General features: G+C 40.5%; 1 protein-coding gene across 2 annotated transcripts in view; it reads right to left on the bottom strand.

Moving 5' to 3' along the window:
- Positions 1–12,082: 12,082 nt before the first annotated feature.
- Positions 12,083–20,831, bottom strand: part of LOC140687541 (uncharacterized) — a 41,795-nt gene continuing 33,046 nt past the window's right edge. The window contains exons 7-12 of one of the 2 annotated variants that reach the window (XM_072944659.1): positions 19,365–19,423; positions 19,015–19,132; positions 18,355–18,478; positions 13,724–13,783; positions 13,468–13,625; positions 13,069–13,189 (exon numbers count right to left, since the gene is read on the bottom strand). In XM_072944659.1, coding sequence (XP_072800760.1) covers positions 19,127–19,132; positions 19,365–19,423 — 65 coding nt within the window. In that variant the 3' untranslated portion in view covers positions 13,069–13,189; positions 13,468–13,625; positions 13,724–13,783; positions 18,355–18,478; positions 19,015–19,126. Of the gene's footprint in view, positions 12,358–13,068; positions 13,190–13,467; positions 13,626–13,723; positions 13,956–18,354; positions 18,479–19,014; positions 19,133–19,364; positions 19,424–20,831 lie in introns of those variants that run through there. The other variant, XR_012061916.1, reaches the window with a different exon arrangement.

Here is a 20,831-nt window from a genome sequence, read left to right as displayed (position 1 = left end):
CTGAACCTGGTTACTTCTGAATAGAAGAAAAATAAGGGACACACTAATATAAGTATAGAAAGCTGTGGAAGGCTTGTGGAAAAGGAACCCTGAGGGAAGAGTTTTGTACATGGTCAGAATTGGCTAAGTTTAGAAACAAATTGGGCAACGTAAATGAATCTTAGAAGTAAGCTGGTACAAGATTAGAATTGTTTTTCTCTCTGTTAAGAGGAAAAAATTTTCTTAAAATGTTAATCCTCCTTCAGTAACAGATTGTAAAACTTCTTATACCACTTAGCTGATCTGTTCTGCCTTTACTTTTGACGTATTTTCTTGTTAATGAATTAGTACTACTTTACAGTGATCTATATGTTTATCTGATCAAGTGTTCTGAAATCTTTCAAAAAGCTCCCCAAATATAAAATTCTAATTAATTAAATAAAAATTAATTTAATTAATTAAAATTCTTTTAATCTCCAGTTAAGTTTGGGATGCTACAGAAGGCCCCTGAAACATCCCAAAGAGAGATTTTTAACTATAAAGTTTCATTTGGTATTTTAAATAACATGGAATTGTCAAATGAATCATAAATCTTCTAAGGTTATATTGAATGAGACAATATTATTAATATAGATATTGTAGAAATTATATGGACTCCCTAAAATTCTGGTATATCTGAAATGTTACCAGTGATAATTATGGGTATAGTGAACAGATTTCTTTATTGATTATAGTGTAACGGTGTTTAACCATGCTTTTAAATTTTTGTCATTTATAGACAGTTAATTGTTTTCTTCTGATGGTTTTGCAAAATGCTTTCTCTTCAAGGAGATTTACTGATTCCTAATAAATTTCACACTATAGCACTGAACTAAACTGGGTAAGACATTTTAAAGTTCTAATGAAAACTCTCATTAAAAGAATTAGTTACAAGGGACTGATTAACCTGCTGAATATGGTTATAATTTTTGATATTGTTTGAAATACTACTGGCTTTTAACCTGTTTCCCAGACGTAAAGAATCTCTTCTCCTTAAGCTAGTTATGGTTCACAGCAATTTGATAAATTATACCTATGTAATCACACTTGGAACACTTATCTTTTCTCTCTATCTGATCCCTTAAGAGACTAAAAACACTTAGGTTCCCAGTGGCTCTATCAAACAAATTAGGGAGATCATCTCCTAACAGATATAGGAGTATAAAGATATTTTAAGGATTTTAAAGAGAAAAGAATTTACCTAAATCTGTAAGGCAGAAACCCATGAAAAGCCTTGATGTGTCTTTCTTGGCCTTAGCAAACCTTAACATTCTACCCTGAGACTCCGTATTAAAACTTCCAACACAGCCAATTTAAAAAAGCCTATATGATCAAATAATCAGACTTAACTTGTAAAAAATTAATCTTGATTTGGCTATATTTGAGAAAACTGAGGGTAACTTAAGAGAGAAAATAAATTATATTTTAGTGGATATTAAATTCTAGTTTTGTTAATTGAGGTCCATATTTACTAAGACACTTCCCAGATTATTCCTTGCTGTTATGTCACATTACTGTACGGTTTAATTGAATTATGAAAAGGATACTCTAGGTTTGTTTCTGAAGCTCAGAAATCTATCCTTGGGTAAAGTTCCAATGCCCCATGACCTGCAGCCAGGGGATTATACATACTGCAACAGGCATGACTTAAAGAACTGTCTCCAACCTGAATGGAAGGACCCTTTTTCAGGTACTCTTTACCAGACCATACACACCAAAGCTGAAGGAAACGGAGTCTCGGATTCATTTCCTATCTGAAACATCCCCTGCAGTGCACTGGCCTATCGAGTGCTGCTCACCTTAAAACAATGCCCAAATGGAGAAAAAGCTACCAGACCAGGATGAGAAGAAGACGACATCTGAGCTAGACAGCTGACCCAAGACACCGGACCAGGACTGTATACCAATTACTTTGATAATTTCTCCAACCTTTGATTATGATCTACTCCACTTGTTAAGTTTATGATAAATTACCTATGTCTAGTACTTCTGTGTTACCTTGGTGGGTTTCCCTACTCCAAGGCTCTAATTAGATAGCCCTCAGAAACGTTATTCTAAAAAGAATTTATAGTTCTGTTTAGGCCACTGTTGATCTTACAAGGTGGGAGATTTCAACTGGCCAATTAATACCTGCTCTGACCCTGACCATAAATATGAACTTTCTCATAGGATCAAACTCAGAAACACAAGCAAAATTTTAACCCAAATATATAACTTCTCGACTATTAAATTCTTACTCGTGACTTTATTAACGTTACTAGCTGTATTACTTATATCCTGTCTATTTTATAAAATTGTTGTCTGTTACATTTCCCAATGTGTAACTAGGCCCACAAGATTGATGATGGCTAAACATCTTGAAGAAACAGATAAAATTTATAACCCTGAATAAAATAAATATAATAGTGTGATTCTATTTATGGGAATGAGCAAAGATGGGTAAACACTTTCTGTATCATAATAGACTAGTAAGACAGGTGATCCAGAGAACTTTTAGTATCAACAGGGCCTGACAAAAAAAAACTTACACCTTGAATGGCAACTCAGAAGATTCTTCACCTGAACTAGGAATGAGCCATCCTAGCACCGTGGGACAAAATTGGTCATGAAATTTCTCTCTAAATATTGGTCAAATTTAGGACCAAGTGGGAGCACTGTGAATGAAAATACTACAATGTGCATGAAAATACTGCAACCATGACAGTAAACAAAGAATGCTGAATCCGAGTCATCAGCGGCTGCTGCCAACCCCCAGCGAGTACATGCCTACAGCCCGGCCTCTCAGCCACTCACAGTGGTGCCCTCTGAGCAGACTCAGAGTAAGAAAGGACAGGATACTGGCCCTAGATAGCCAGGGGCTTGCCAAAGGAATGAATTCAATGACTCAAATGTTTGCTTCTCACCATACATAGAAAAGCAGTAAATACTTGAACTTGAGATATCTGGTTTTCTTTAGATAACAAGCAATATTTTATTGTTCCAATTACCTGGTCTTTGTTGTAAGCTTCTATATATCCTAGCTCCTCCCCTACCTCTTGGAAGCAGTCCCTCAGAGTGATCTGAGAGGCTGTCATCCCGGCTCGAGTCCTCCAGCCAAATAAAACAAAGCCCTTAACATATAGGCTGAACGTTTATTTCAATGACGTTCCAGAATAGACACAACTCATCAATTCTGTAATGAAACACACTGAATCAGGAACCAAAGCGTGTTTTAGTCCAGAAAATCTCCGGGTTCCTATTTCTTCCTGTCATTATACAATCCCTCTAGAACTCATTAATTTGCTGTCTGCTCCTCTGGCAACAAAACTCGTAGAAGACTCAACTCAGCAGAGCTCCCTGCTGGGGAGAACACCCCGCAGAAGCACTGCAGGCTGCCTGCCCTCCTGCACGCTCTGCTGACCCTTGGTGTCCTCCGTGGAGACCAGGCCAACAGAGCTGTTCCTAACAGCTACAAATTCGCACACGTTAAATAAATCATTTTATTTTATATGATATTTTACGTATATACATATCTCTGAAAACAACTTTGCAGAAGCTCAAATCTTCAACATCAATCCCCAAAGGCAAATCCGGTCCCCAAGGGGAAACAAGACTTAAGACGACGCTAAGGCCTCCAAAGTCCTCTCAAGGACCGTCAACCAAACTGCCTGCAGGTCTGCAGCTGCAGGCTGTTACATGTCTGCTTTTAAAGCAACCCCTTCCTTCCCTCGGGTATTACAGTGTCCCTCTATGCCCTCCCGTCTCAGGGTAAAAGCAGCCGTTGCAGAACCTTGCAGGGAAGCACTGACAGGAGTCGACAAAGAGGATCAGAGCTAAGCTAATACTTCTGATGACACGACCTTGTCACTGTGTCACTTTACAGATGAAGATATATATAGAGAGAGGTGGGGTGATATTGCTTAAAGTCACACAGCTAATAAGTGGCAAAGTCTATAACTCTGCTCTTCCCTTCGGCGTGATGCCCCAGCTGGGACGCCCACAGGGTTGTCTCATGCCTGCCTGAACAATCCTCTCCTGTCACTCATAGCCCACCACAGGGTCTGACCCTAGCCTGCCTTTTCAGCATCTATTTCCTCCAGTCTCTGAGGAACAAGGCCGTTTGGGCCACTGTATGACTTCCGGCTCCCGGAAACATCAGTGCTCATGCTGGTCTTGCCTGTGCATCCGGCCCGCTGCTCAGAGGCTCTTCCTCCCCTGCAGGAGGACGTTTCCAGTCTCTGCAGGAACACCTCCTCAGGGGAGCCCTCTTCTCGCTCTCAGCACGGCAGGGCCACATCCCGAGCTGCCCCATTAGGACAGTGTGCGCCCAGGTCTGTTAATCAGACCAGCAGCATCAGAGCCAGGGATTATGCCCGGGCTACCCTGCAAAACTACTGCCCGCCACACAGTACCCAGCCAGCAGGTCACCTGGAAGTCACAGCAAGTGCCCCACCCAATCCAGAAGCCTCTTCATTTGCCAGCATCGCTGATGACTGGTTTCCAAACTTTGGTCAGTTTCGCACAAAACAGCACCTTCAACTGTGAAGCAGAGGGTTTCGCTTCTGCTCCCCATCCTTACTGGTAATGTCAAGGAAAACAAAGAGGCCTTTTCTCAACACTTTTATAATGACACCCTCCCACCCACAATACTCATATGCTCAAGAGCTTTGGATCCAAGTGATTTTCTTTCCCTTATGATAAGTGGCTCAAAACACTGCGGGATTCCTTCTATTTAGAGGGTATTTGTACTCAGTTTATTGGCTTTAATCTGTTTTTGTCTCTCTTCAATATCCCTAGCAGTTGCCACCTCTTACTCCCTTCAGCAGCCTCCCTCCCAACATCTACTCTAGGAAATCAGCTGTGATGAGGGGCCCTGGGGCAGTCACAGACGATGCAACTAAGGCAAAGAGAGGGTCCATAATTTGCCCGAGAAGATCAGCTTCAACCCCCAACAATGTGTGTCACGTCCCTGTGTTTAACTCTTATGCTAAGCAAGATAACTTTTTGTAGATTATGGTTATAAACAGATGAGGTATAAAAATACATACAAGGACACACATCTACTCTAAGATGCTCACTAACTCCACTATTTTGTTTCTACTTATTTCTATTAAAAAATATTAAGAACCTCTGCAGTCAGTATAGCAAAATGTTACTGGGCTTTAAATCCAGAATATAGAGGTGTTAAATGTGTCATTACTCATACTTATTTGTATGTTCACAATACAAAATTATTTGAAAGTCCCTCTCACCTCCCCCTACTCACTACTGGCTCTCACCTGAGCTCCCAGACCACACATCTAACAACCTTTCACTTTACCCACAGTTGAACTCATCAGTTTTCCGCAGAACTCCCTCTGCAGCTTTCCCTCCTCAGAGCACAGAAGGACCATCATTTACCTCATTAATCCACCCAGAAACCTGGGCCTTACTCCATCCTGCATTCACAGCCAGCCTTCATCCTTTCCTTTTTACCATCTAAACATGCCTTCAATATGTTCGCTTTTAAACACTGACCGTCCCACCGCTCAAGTGGAAGCCACCAACACTGCCCACCTGGACTCACGAGTCTCCTAAGTGGCCCCACAGCCGCTCTCCCCTACTTGAGACAAATGGGACTGAGCCACTCCCGCGCTTTTTGGACTCTTTTAAGACCCACTCTTCTTAGAAGAAACTCCAAGTTCTTCACCAGGTGAAAGTCTTTGCCATGAAATTGTCACCTCAGGGAGGGCAGGACCCGCCCTCTCCCCTCGGCCCCGCCCTCTGGCAGAGCATCAGCTTGGGAGGACCTGCTGAGCTACACCAACCTGTATTCTAAACCTGGTCTGAGTTCTTAGCAAACTGCTTCACTTATCCATACAATTCCAAGGTAAATTAGAAAGATTTTAGATGTTGAGCTAGACTATTGATTTTGGGATTTTGCACTAGCAACCTGCAAGGACATGTTCTAAAGATTCTGTCTTCTTAAAACCACACCCAGGTTAAAGGAGTATTTGTGGAATGTCTTCGGAGGAAAAGGGACTGTACTTTTACAGGCTTTATGTTTTATAACATGAACAACCCGGACAGGGTCACAAATGGAACCGCCTCACAAGTGACAGAAGACAGGTGAGAGGCACAAAGCAACAGGTTGCAAAGATGGTAAGAGTAAACATGATTCTCCAACCCCCCCAAAAAATTTTTGAAACAACCAAAAATTCTGAATTTTAAAAGTAAAAGAGTATCATATAGAGAAATGAAATAAATAATGCTCTTCATCAGGGTTTCAAGATCTCACTCCAGAGTTTTTAGCAGGCCATACTGAATCCTAGCACAGAAAAATCAAATGGACTTGTAGTGAGAAAGTTCCAGGAAAACTGCAGTAATTCCTCCACTTGTGTAAGGACATACACTCACCTGCTGAAGGTGAATGTAAACCGCATTCTGGATAAATTTGAAAGCTTCCAGGCTCCGCTTCTGGATGCCAAGGACATGGACAGCTTGGAAGCATGCTTCTAACTCAGTCATCGGCATTTTTACACTGCAGGGGAAATGGAGGCACCCAGTCAAGAGCAGAGATGTTCCTGTCGTGTCTCACAGGCCGTGCCTCGGGGATTCAGTGCCCTGCAGCAGCCCGGCCCCAGGCAAGGACCAGCAGCGTTTTCCACCCAAGCAGGAGGGGCACTGTGCTTGAGAAAGCCCATCTCCGATGGGGGCAAGAGGGGCTGGTGGGGTTCAGTGAACCTATAAATGCTCATAGAAATACACCTGCATACATTGAAGTGATAAAATTAAAAGTAGCAGGCTATTTAACAAAATTTCAATTGTCAGTGGAAATTTTGCCATTCCTTTCCGCTTGTCCCCTGCACTCTGAGACAGGCTTAGGCTCTCTTACACCTGCAGCTCTGTGCAATAGTTGTGAAGTCATTTTACTTTACAGATACCACGGTTCTGCCCAGGGTGATATCCAGCCCAGAGAGGTGGCCCAGGCCAATTTAAAGCTATGTGGCTTGCGTGCAGGGACAATTACAGGAGCTGGTTCCGGAGCCAGGCCCCTCCCCACCTCTGCTCCCCTCTCTCCCGAGGCCCCGTTGCCAAGCACTCAGGCTCCGTGATCTTAAGTCCTACTCTTCTACTCTACTCCAAACCCTTTTCCTTTTCTTTTTTTTCCCTAATTATTCCCAGCTGGAGTGATTTTTCAATCTCAATATCTGAAAAAATTCCTGCAGCTGAAAAAGAGGTCTCCAGAGGTCAATGCCCATATGCTGGTTCCTGAAGAGAGCCCCTGGCTACGGGGACCCTCACCAACACTCATGGGGCATCAGAGATGTTGCAGGGTCGGCCACCCCCTACAAGAGTTTGCTGTCACCCCAATGCCTGCACAGCATCCCTGCTCACAAAATATAGTTGGTACACTTATCGGTTATTAAGAAGCAAAAATACAAAATTGCTCGTATTTCTTACTAATATTATCTATGAAGCTGGAAACGGAATTGTAATAAAATGTAACAGTTTTTACCCTATGTTAAATCTGTTCCTTTGAGTTTAAACCTGTGCCCTGTTTCCTAGGCTCAGACTTGGTAGCTCTGAACCATTTGAAAAAGAAAGTTGCCTTTAGCCTGAAATCTGCAGGAAAGCCTATTCTCCTGGCCCTGATCTTTAAAAATGTTAGCTCATCTGCACTTCTGTAGAGATGGCAAGTTGCATAATAGAGAATAGCCTTTGTTTTTTTGGAGGTTTTACAGGGGTACCATGATTTGATCCACATGGACAGCTGCAAGAACAGCGGATTCAAAGGACAAACAATTCATAAAGCAAGAAGTATGCAACAACCAACCACAACCCCCCCTTTTTAGTATAAAAGGAGACTGAATTCTTACTTGGGGAAGATAGTTCTCCAGGACATCAGTCTGCCGTCTTCTGGGTCTGCCAGCATTGCAAGTGAAGTCACTATTCCTTGCTCCAACACCTCATCTCCCAGTTTATTGGCCTGTCATGCGGCGAGCAGAACGAGTTTGGACTCGGTAACAAAATGACTGCATTGGAGGTAGTATGTCTCCAATGTTTCCTCGTTTCCAATATGTAACATGCACATCATTTATGATCTAGTGCAAATAATTCATCAAAGACAACCCCAAAAAGAAACTATACTCACCTAGCTATCAACACTGAAGTCACAACCTGTCAATTTTATATGATTTTGAACAACACAATGGAAAAACCTAACATAGGGAGTTGATTCCACGGAAATAAAATTATTTCTACTCCTTCAATACTTTTTCTTTTCTTTTCTATTTTATTTTGTTTTGCTTATTGAAAGGAAAATAAAAGTCAAGTCATTTTATTTCACGTATTTTTGTTATAGTTACATTCTTTAAATACTACAAAGAGATTTAAACTGCAAAAAAAATTGTTCATATATTAGTATAAAGATATATACACAATCAATGGGGATTAGGAAAGGAATGGACATTTACTAAAAATCCACTGCAATCTTGTCTTTTACAAGCATATCCTGGAATATAAGCTGTATGATCCAGGGGGCCCCATCCCCATTCTCACTGTTGAGTCCCTTAGCAATCAACTACTAAGGCACCAGCATAGAACCATGTGATCAGAATTTTAGGAATAAATTAGGGAATTAGCACATTCAATTATAAAACAAAAACCCTAAAATAAATACTGAACTTATTTACAGATAAAGAAAATTGGAACCAAAAAAGTAGTTATTTCCCCAAGGTCACAAAGCTAATAACTGGTAAAGACAAGATTTGAACTCATCTGCCTGATTCTAAAAACTAAGGTGGAAATCCCATTCGACTGGGGAGGGTCCAGCAGCGGAGCCTATCACCCTATCTTTGTTCAGATCTAGCCTTAGACAGCCTGAGACAGCACCCCATTCCTATGGAACTTGAGGGCAAATGATAACAATAAGGATTTTATATCCAGTAGTTTGTTAGGTCTCATTTATATAAAGTGTCAGCAGGTCAGCAGAAAAACTCTGGAAAATATGAGTGGGTCCAGAGCTTTCTGCTGATTAGTAACTCAGTCTCTCAGGACATAGTGACCTTCCCATGAGAGGCCTCATGGACATAAACTAAAGGCAGCTGAGCAATGAAAACTAACAAGAACCTGGAACTCAAGCAAGAAGGTTCCCTGCCATCCCCCACCCAGTTGCCTCTTCACCCGCATGGACACGATGGCAGGAGACCCAGATTCTTGTCCAAGTTACATCATCATCAAGGATTCTCATCCATAATAATGTATGACTCTATGCCGCCTTATGTCCATTAAAACTCAAATATGATAACACCAATATCTCAGCAGAATATCTATGTCTCCACTTCCTGTCTTCTAATAGGAGAATATTTTTATGGACAAAAAGCAGAAATCCAATTTAAAAAACCATGCACGAAGCCAGGTGAAATTCTGCTTAAGAGACTGCTCTCACGCTGAGTAAATGAAAACTCAGAAAAAGTGGCCCTTCTCCCTCAGTAAATGGGAGGTAGCCTGATGTGTGTGTGTGTGTGTGCACGTGTGTGTGTGTGTAAATCAAATACAATGAATTCTGGGATGTGTACAGTTTTTTTAAGTCACTGTCATTTCATGGGAATGAGCCAACATTTAAATAATTTGAATCTAGTGTTCTGAGAGAGTCTCGGGCTCTTGGTGGAGGAGGTGAAAGGGGAGAGTGAAGGAGGAAAGAGGTACATGAAGCAAAGAAGTAAGAATACTGCCAGGGAAAGGCAAGACGTTAGTTTTGTTCTTCCTTGTACCACATACAAATTAGGGACTCGCTTTCTGCTGATGACTTATCGAGCACTGAGTTGCAGGAGAAGAGGGGACAGCTCATTGCTCACTGAGCTTGTGACTGTACGTGGCATCTTATAGACACAAATCATTTACCCTGATCAAACACTCTAGCAGCAGGCTATAATTCTTCTGTTTTGAGAGACAACAAAGCAGGAGTTCAAACAGGATGCATAACTTGACAAAAGTCAGAGGTCCAGTAAACTAAAGAGGATTAATTCAAACTCAGATCTGAATGCAGAGTCTTATCTTCCCACTCCCAGGACTGGAAAATCCTTAACACAGGCTCCCCAGCTCCCCTGCATTGTTCCTGGCACCAAACATTTGCCATGGCAATGGTCACCATTTCTCACAGACACAGCGCTCTGTGCAGCAAATGACCTTGATCAGACCTTGATCATCTACCTGCCACGCCCACCAGGCTTCACCATACAGGCAGGAAAGCTGGCTTTCAAGTGCATACAAAGCCATTCCTTGTCTAACCTGGGCTCTTCTGTGGTTTCTCCAGCCTAAAGGCAGCCATGAAACTGCTCACAGTTTGTACATGAGCCACACTACCTCTCTCCATCTGTGTCCCCACCTATACTACTTAGCTATGAACATTTTGAGAATCTTCGACACAAATTTTTAAAAACAAAAAAGAAAGGATTCTGGAACAACTACTTAATACTTACAATTTTAAATGACAAAATACAAAGTGAGTACTTACAAACCGAATCTTCCTTTCTAAATTTCAGTTTTAAGCGTTTAAAAATATAATAGCAAAAAATTTTCACTTACAAAATTGACAAAAACATAAACAATAATCTGGAATAAGTTAAAAAATAATGCCCATGTTCTAAATGGAGAAACTTCAGGGCTGTACTGAGGGGTAAAGTAAGAGGTGAGAATGTAGAGACATCAACAAATTGCATGGAGGAAAGCAGTTTTGTAAAGATGTAAGTTCTCATCAGAATAATTCAAAACTTACTGAAAACTCCCATGACAACTCCAATCTGATTTTTTTTTAACTTGAACAAAATATTTTGGAATTCTTCAGGAATAATAAAATCATAATACTAGACAAGAAAATTTGGGATGGAAGAAAAGAATGAAAAAAAATTCAGACTGCCAATTATTAAATAAATTTTTACAATATGTAAGTTATGGTGCTGGAGTAAGAAAGGCAGATTGACAGAAGGGAACCATGAGCTCAAAAAGAGACTCTAGTGTACATAAGTATTTTGTAAAGGTGGGATTTCAAATCAAAGAGAAAAGTATGACTTCAGTAATTGTCCTGAGGCAATCAGACAATCACCTAGAAAGAATAAATACTATTCCTCTCATAAGGACCACAAGATAATTTACAGACAGTGATGTAAATATAAAAAAGTACTAATAACAGCAAATACAACACTTTGTTCTTATTAACTCAACTTACCCTTACATTAACAAGTACTATTATCATCTCCATCTTAGAGATTAAAAAAAACCTACAGAGGAGATTTATTCCAGTATAAGAAATTATTTTTAAGAATAATTTCAAAGATAAAACACATAAGGAATACATTTATTATCATAAGAATATTTTGAGACACTACCAAAATTAAAATCCTCCTAAACAAAATGAAAGGCAAGAAATGACAAGAAAAAGCTCTGTGATACATGTTGTTGAAGACAAGAAGTTAATGTTCATAACATACAAAGAGCTGTCACAAACCAACAAGAAGCTCCCCCACTTAAATGTGTGCAAAGGATAAAAGGAATCATTCATTTTAAAAAAGTCAAATGGCTAATGAGTGAAAAATGCTCAATACCTCACTGGTCATCAAATGCAAACTAAAACAATGAAAAAGCAGTTTTGCTCATCATATTGGCAAATATTTTTAAAAGATATTCTATCTAGTGTCCATCTGTGGGAGAAGAAACCATGAGCGACATTTTCAGAGGACGACATGTCAATGGATATGTAAACTCTGAAAAACGTACGTACACACTGACTCAACACCACTTCTACGAATCGTTTCCTCTAGGAAAAAACAAATTTAGTCCAAAAAGATGTACCCATCAGGGCATTTACACAGCACTGTTTACAATGGTGGGAAGAAAAACTGAAGTGAAATCATATCCAGCAATAGAGAATTGGTTACATAAGTAATTGTGCATCTTTTCATTCCCCTATGGAAGGAATTTCTAGAGTTACTTGAATGGAGTCTGTGATGAATGTAAATGTCACATCCAGGGACTAAATTTCCAGAAGCCTTAACTAAAGGAATACTCATAAAAGATCACAGGAATGTCTGTACAAGAAGGATGCCAGTCAAATATCCTTTCTGACAGTGGAAAATGGAGAAAACTTAACTGTCCACCATCAAGACAATGATGCGTTAAATCACGACGAGCTGCGAGCAATGAGGGAGCCGGCATTTCGCCGTGGTCCAGGGCCTTGTCCACAGCATTCTCTCACCAAAGGTGTGCGTGGGAAAGAGACCACACCCGCAAATCAGGAGACCCCTCCACTCTATCTGAAAGGACCGTGTGAGTCTGGAGTGGGAGGACGTCTATGATATACACCTGAGTGATTAAAGCGAGCTGCAGAAAAACATATAGTATGGTCTCATTTTTAAATAAAGCATATATACACACACGTATACATGGAATTCTCATATGTGTGTATATATGTATGTCATAGGCATAAAGGTCATGAAACATATATATCAAATTTTCAACAGTTTTTACTCTTCGGAAATAAGGGGAAGGGAGGTAGGGCCTTCCTCTACCACCACAGTTCTCTTTTCAGTATTTCAGTTAAGTATACTTGGAATTTAAAAATTTATTTAAGTCCGAAGTAAAATGGACAATGCCTCCACAAGACAGAATGCTATACTGGTCATCAAAAATCATGCCAGAGGAGATAGAATATTGTAGAAAAACATATAAAAAGCCGAATGGAAAATGGAGGTGTCCACACAGTAAACAGTCACAGAGTGCTCTCTGGTTTTTTATGACAGAGGTGATCCACACTGATGAAAATATACGTTAACGTGTTAATTATTATCTTTGAATAGCGGGACAAGGATAGCATTTTTTGCCCCCTTTTTCAGAGTTATTATTTTAAATGCACATTCTTTTTCATCTGAAAAAAAGCATTTTTAGGTGTGTAGTACTATGCATTGGAGAATAATACAAGAATACTTAGAGAAACAAGTAACTAGGAGATAAAGCAGCAGCATCACACAATGTAGGACGGGCGATCCTGATTAACACCACGCAGTTACATAAGGACCCACAAAGTGAGAGCACCTGCTGTAACAGGGCGTGGCCCCCTTCTATTTGTCAGCAGTGTCTTCAGGGCTGAGGCAGTTCTGAGCACGGCCAGTGTCAGTGCTGGTGTCTTGATTGATGCTACTGGGGGTGAGGGCACCTGCAAGCCGAGAGGAAGAACAGAAATCATCCTCTGCCTTTTCTGTCTTGTTTCTTTGTTACTTTAAAAGAGAGCCATATATAAGATAAACCGTGTATCTCCCCAAATGAAATTTCAGTAATGAAACCGTTTTTAAAGACTTCACAGCTTATATTCTGCCTATAACTGTCTTTTCAACAAAGATCATATTTATTAAATGTTAATTAACTCAGTTAATTAACTCCCTGTTGAAACATTCTAGTAAAGAACATGAAATGCAGTATGTAAAAGAACCACACCTGCAGTGACTAGCTCAGCTGTCTTGACGGCAGTGCAGTCAGCCCCCACCATCCCGTGGCCCTGAGCTCCTGATGCTGGTAAGAGATTACGCTGCCGCCTCAGATGGAGAGAAACGGTGAAAGCATTTCTTGAACCCTACAGCACTGACAAAACATAACTGACAAATCCCAGGCCCCTTTGAGGCTCTCATTTTCTGTTTCTGGCCAACCCCCATCAATGAGCAGAACCACCCAATCCCCGAGCCATGGGACTCACGTGGGAAGCAGTTTTGGAGAAATTTCCAGGTATAGAATGTAACCAACTATACATAGAACTCTGAAAAAAGAAAAGATGCCATACTCTGATTTTGGAAGACACTCAAAATATTCTCCTAAGCCTTAGTAGCTGGAAAGGCTGGGCTTCTCCTAAGTCACTTATTTATTTCACAGCCAGTAAGCATCTCCCTCAAATCCTGCTTCCCTGTGTCTGCTGGGAGCTTGAAATACACTGCTGCTGTCGATCTTATAAGTCACATGGCAGAGGCATGTGTCTCACGCCTGCAACCCTCACACAGGCTCGCCTCCTAGCCTCACTGTCTGAACTGGGCCCCATTTTCTCACCTGTTTATTTGGTATCTGTTCTTCTGTAAGCTACCTGAAATGCGTTTTGGAACATGTCAGAAGAAGCAGTGGGTTGAGAAATGGACAGATTGAGAGGTGAGAGATGGGCAGACAGAGAGAGAGACTCCAAGAAAAGGGGAACAAATAAAAATTCCTATGCAAAACCCTCTTCTAATCAGGGAAGGAAACCACCACGGAAAAGTGTGAAGAGGCAGGTAGCTTAGGACTGTTTCCTGGATTCCATGAAAAGTAACACCAAGAGATGAGAGGGTAGAACTTTAATAGTAAAAGAAAAAAAGCACGCATGCTTGAAAAATATATCTACAATATGTACTTTCTAAAGAATAGACTGAAATCAGCAGGACCCAATAACACTATACTTGGGTATTTACAGAAGTGAGAATCCCATCTCCAAACCACAAGGCATCCCTTCAGAGCACTGACAGTCTACATGGGGCGGTCATAAAGCCATCACCGCAAAAGCTATGCTACCCTGCACTTACGAGGAATGAGCAGCTGTGCTCAGGCTGCCCACGCGCGTCATTTACACCCCACAGCACCTCTACGGGGGGGACACCTAGCGAGCCCCGTCTCTGCAGGACAGAATACCAGTTCTGGAGAGGCTAAGCCGACTTACCAGTTCTCCATCTCACAGGACTGGTCTCTCCAGAGCAGGACACGAACTCGGACCCACGATTGTAACCATGGTACTACAGTGCTTTGTGTGCTGTTTGTGTGTATAATACATTTGTTTCTATCATGAAAGGTTATTTAATAAATGATCGGTTGTCTTGTCTATCTCATTAGCTCACAATCAATCTTTATACTGTTGAATTGTACTCTTTTCCCCTGAAGAAAGGAACGGAAACAGCGGGGGTCAGAAAGAGGTGGGGCTCCATTCTTTATCTGGGATCTCATCTCATTGAAGTCCCCAAACAGGGAAAAGGAGCAAATGTTCTCTTTATCTTTTAAAGAGAGGGCTCCAGTGATGGTGACTTATTCAATTACAAAATCAAGGCTGGGGAAAGGGCACATGCAGCAACTAGAGCAGTATCAGCTGTAGGAAGGTCAAAAGTGCTCATGGGAGGGCTCAGGGGGCAGCCTCATTTAATTTCAATCAATAAAACAATAACAAACTCTAAAAATACTGGCCTACAATGGATTAGCTCTTTCTTGACATCTAGCAAGTTTCCACAGCCCACATGTAACATTATCGGGAACCAGTGAAAGGAAGAGTCCACAGACAAGGAAAATCAATGCCACAGGCAGGCTGAAACCCAGGCTGGAGTTTAGGAAGAGAAAGGGCATAGTTAAGAACTGGGGAAAGGCTGGGGAAAAAAATCATCACAAGGACTCTCAAGCATCATCCAACAATCATATAATCATTCATTCAAGAGAGAGTTACTGAGGTCGTATTCTGTGCAAGATTGTACAGCGGGTGAAGCAAGAGCGCAGCGTCCATGGTGGCAGCAAGTTGCGGGGCTCAAATACACTTCTGATCCCAGTACCTTGCACACTTGTCCTCAATATAAAGGCAAAGATAATTAAAGTAAAATAATACTCTGTAAACTCAAAGCATTGTTGAAAAAAAAAGTTAAAGAAGACCTAAATACCAGGACAGACACTCCACACACATTCCCCTATCAAAAGAAAGTGCTCTTGGAATGGCAGTGCTCCCCAGAGCGATCCGTATATTCAACGTGGTCTCGATCACAATCCCAGCGGGCTCCTCTGCAGAAACTGACTATCTGCTGCTACAATTCATATGGGAATTCGAGGATCTCAGTAACCTATACGTACTTGAAAAAGAAAAATTTGAGAGGACTTATAATTCTCAATTTCAAACCTTACAACTGTATCTGCAGGTGAGATTAGAGGCCATTGTGAAGTTATTACTGTGTTAATCCTTATTTACTAAATTCTCTACAATGAATATTACTGTTAAAATAAGAAAAATAAAAAGTAAGTTATCCTTTAAAACATGCACACCGATTCATTCATTGGGAAAAAATTATTCTATCAATTAAGAGATAAATATCTATTGAAAAAGGACAACTTAAAAACAAGAGTGCATTTGCATTTTTCATAAATTGAAAACTGAAAAGCACAAAGACGTCAAGTTTCTAGGGAGACCAATGCAACATATTAATAGTTATTTTCAGAAATTCTAATTTAACAATGAAAACTCTGGAAAGGGAAAATCGTGACTGAGAGCCAACTGCAAACACATGGAGAGCAAAGGCCTAGAAATCACAGTTCCTTTAACTCTGCTCTTAACACAATAGGAGAGGAAATTCCTCACTGAGGGGACAGTGGAATCCCATGCATTAGACAGGATACACAGTACAAACTGCACTAGAATTGGGGGTGAATTTTTTAGAAGAATTCTAAAGTTACAAAATTGCTGAAAAACTATTAAAACATTGACAGAAAGATTAAAACACACAGTCATATATATTATATAGAAACATATGTAGTCTGCTCCCATGTTGCATTTAAATACAAATATATTTGTTCATTTATGGGCACTTATGACTTTATCCCTGGTAGAATATTTCAACTAAAACAAATAATCAATATAACACTCCTTTGTCAAATCTACTTGATAAGTTACTCTGCTATGTAAACATAATGTGTCTAAGATAGATCTAAAATTAGTGAAAAAGAGCTTTGTATGGCTTCTTGAAATATTCTCAAAATTCAAAGCTTAATTTTAAAACAGATCTGAACAGTAATTCTATATTACCTTTCCCGTCGTGAAATGAACAACACAGTCTGTTGTCAAAATTCTGTCCTTACAATGATTCACGAGCACCGTATCCTCATAAAACTGCTGGACAGCAAGGCACTATCCAGACACTGTGACCCAACAAATGAAACACAATGAAGACAGTGACCCTATTTTGGAGGGCTTATAGTCTGTGTCAACACCAGGGTTTTATTTGATTGGTTTGATTGGTTGGCAAAATAAAATCAATCAAGTACTTTCTTCTTTGAGCATTCTATAAGTCATGACTCTGCTGTTAGTGTCATGAGCAGGAAAGACTTAAGCATGACTTGATTAGATCAACTAGCAACAATCATCACTGGAGAGTGAGTAATAAAGAAGTTAACTGATAGTAATGCTTCTCCCTACATGAGACCTAAAATAAATCGACACTGATATCCGAAAAGAAAATGAGAATTTGAGGTCCCCAATAAGAAAAAAATCTAACAAGAAATCAAAAAAGTAAAGATTTTTTCATTAACGTTTCCTGGAAAGATTGGAGCATGGTGGTGTTGAGCTCAGATGCTAGGGAAAAACATGAGGGTCTGAATTCCCACAGCACTGGGTAGCTTTGACACTAATATGTCAGTCAAATTCTCTGCACCTCAGTCTCCGATGCATAGACTGGGGACAACAACCGCACCCATCTCCTAGAACGGTCCTAAGAATTAAGTTATTTTATATATACAAGTTTTAATAAAATACATCAGATATTAAATATTACCCCAAAAGCACAAGGAAAAATGAAAACAGAGATAAATTGGAGTTCATTAAACTTTAAAACTTTGCTTCAAAAAACACCATCCAGAAAGTGAAAAAACAACACTCAGGAGAAAATTTTTTCAAATCATTTATCTGATAAGGAATTTGTGTATCAAAAAAAAAAATTCCACAGCTCAACAATAAAAAGGCAACTCAATTAAAAAATGAAAAAAGAATCTGAAAAGATATTTTTCAAGGAAAATATACAAATGGCCAATAAGCACAATGAAACGGTGTTCAATAACATTAGCTCTAAAGGAAATCAAGTCAAAACAACTAGGAGAAACCACTTCACATTCACTACAATAGGTTAAAATCAAAAAAAGATTAACAAGCACTAATGAGGACACAGAGGAAGCAGAGCCCGCAGCCATTGCTGGTGAGGATGTAACACAGCGTGACCACTTTGGAAAACATCCTGGCACGTCCTCAGAGAGTTGAACATTTGGCTTCTGAATGATCCAGCAATTCTGCTTCCTGGGCACACAAGTAAGAGAACTGAAAACAAATGTTAACATAAAAACTCCTACAGGAATATTCACCATTACTTTTCGCCATTAATTTTCAGAGCCAAAAAACAGAAACAACCCAAATGTCTATCACGTGATGAATGGGTAAATAAAGGGGCCCAGCCATACAGTGAAATATTATTCAGCAATAGCAAAGCATAGAGTACTGACTCAGGCCACAACATGGACAAACATTGAAAACGTTACTCAGTGTGAAAGAAGTCAGTCAAAATAGACGGTTCCACTTACATGAAGTGACTCGATTTGCATGAAATGTTCAGCACAGGCAAATCCACAGAGACAGAAGAGCGGCTCCCTGGGGCTTGGGGAGGATGGGGAAGTTGATAATGTCTGCTTATGCGTACTGGGTTTCCTGTTGGGGGGAAGAAAATATTCTAAGATTGACTGGGATGCACATTTCTGGGCATAGAGTAAAATCCGCTGTACATTTTAATGGGTGATTTGTATTAAAACTGTTAAGAACAAAAGCACCTCGGATTAGTACCTTCCATAGTAAATGCAAATTGCTAACATTTATTACAGGAAGAAGAAACTGCCCTCAGCATGAAAGCAGGAGATCAGCAAATATTAGTTAACCGAAATTGGACAAGAGCATTTCACTTGAAACTGTTGCTGAGTGTACAAGAAATATTCAGACATGACAAGGAAAATCAGTTTGACATCACGAAGAAGCATTCTGCTTCAAATGCAAATCAAGGATTCGGCAAGCCCAGCTGCTACAAATGACCAGAGAAGAAACCTGGTTCTTAAAACAAGCACCAGAGCCAACAAGGAAATGGTGGTGAGGAAAGCAGGCGGCCTAAAATCTGGAACAGTGTGCTACAAATAATTTCTCCACTGAAAATTCAAAAATAAAATGAAAGTGATGTAATGCTGTGTTGAACTCACGTGAATGGGCTTCCTGCAGTGCTTGACAGTTCTGTAACCCCGAATGACTCAGGAGAATCAGCATGGCTCCTGGGAGTCCCCAAGTAACTGCCCATCAGCACGCTGACCACCATCACATCTGCCAGGGTTGAATTGCAGAGAAGAGAGCAACCTCTGAAAGGCACAGGGAATGTTGACAAGGGAATAAAAGGCTGCGGTCAATCCTGGGACAGAGGCCCTGTGAGCAGAGGCCAGAAGGCTGCAGGTGAACTGGAGTGGCCCTGGGGCAGGAAGGGACCACAGGGGAGCATATCTCAATTATCTCCTCTCTCTCCCTCGGGTAGGAGGGATAAAGCCTGCATCCTTCTCACCTGGAACTGTGGGTTCTGGCTGGCGGAAGTCTTACCGACACGGAATGAATTTCTCAAGACTGCGGAAAAAGGAAAGAAAGCGAGAGGGATTAGGGAGCCAAATCCACGAGTCTCTCAAATGCTCCCATATTTATTGTGTATAATCAAAGTAAAAAGTCAATAACAGTTGTGAGATAGTAGGCAGGAACTTGGGGAAAGAAGGGATGAGACAGAGATTGTAGACTCCACCATGAGTACTAAGGCTTAGTTTACCTTTAGGGAAGTCATGGGCTGAGGGGAACAAGATACATTTTTTAGACATGTTCATTACAAAGCAGACCACCAGACCAGCCTGCTCCCTGTTTTGGGGATAATAGACTATCTAACACCACGCAGGCCTGGCGTTTATAGCTGAGGGCCTGGGTCATTGCTCTGCAATAAGCAGTGTGCTATCTATAACCTCAAATATGCAAGCAAGGCATTGTCTCTGCTTTTTATGGCAAGGAGACAGGAGTGAGGATGCACAGGTGTTTGCTTTAAAGCAGTTAATAAGCACATTTTTTTTCTTAAAGTTGACAGGCGGCTGGGATGTGTTACAACTTGTTAACTCAATCATGGGCTCCCACATGGAACCATTATGGAGGACATCCTAGGATGACAAATCCTGACTCTGGATATTTTCCTGCCAGCTTCGGCCACTCCAGCAGGGTCTAGACACATCCCTGAATAACGATCCCACAGAACCACCTAAACTCTTAACTCCTGGTGCTTGAAACTTAATTTTAGCTCTACACAACTTAATGTAGAAAAGTTTCAGAAATAAAAGATATTATATTCTTTTTACATATCTCATCACTGATTTTTCTGATTGCTCTAAGCTGCTTCTACATGGTAAAGCACCTAATTCTGCAGGTGAATTCAGTACTTTCCTTTGGGCATAACTAGACAGTCTGGGCTGTCTGACTTCTATTAGTCAAATACCAATACACTTAATTGATTTCTTTGTTCATCAATTTCAGCCTGGAGGTGAGGGTCTATCACTATTTTCCTCAGCCCACCCTCTACTCTTTTCTCATCAGCATCTCAGGCCTCCTGAAAACAAAACAAAGCATTTGTTTCCCTTCATCTACACTTTCCACAAAGGCAACAGGAATCATCATGCCTAGAGAATGAATTCAACACAAATGTTAAAACAAAAATCTATAAACCTGAAACAACTCCATCTCCGACTCATGATACACAATGACATGAGAGTAAGTGTGTCAGGTACAAAGCATGCGTGAGCCTGACCACCTCATTTCTATTCTTCAAAGGAAGGAAGGTTTTCGTATTTTTTATTATCATTCTTTGTCATTGTTTCTGATTAAGCCAAAAAAATTTTTATGAAATAATTAAGCACTGCAATAACAGATTTTCGCTGTATCAATTACAGAAGGAATTCAGAGGGGATAGGAAAACCCACCTCTGTAAAAAATGCAAAATTCCTTC

The sequence above is a fragment of the Vicugna pacos genome, chromosome 20 (genome assembly GCF_048564905.1).
Source record: "Vicugna pacos chromosome 20, VicPac4, whole genome shotgun sequence".
NCBI classification, from domain to species: domain Eukaryota; kingdom Metazoa; phylum Chordata; class Mammalia; order Artiodactyla; family Camelidae; genus Vicugna; species Vicugna pacos.
The sequence above is the reverse complement of the archived record's forward strand: the minus strand, read 5'-3'. Positions and strand labels throughout refer to the sequence as shown.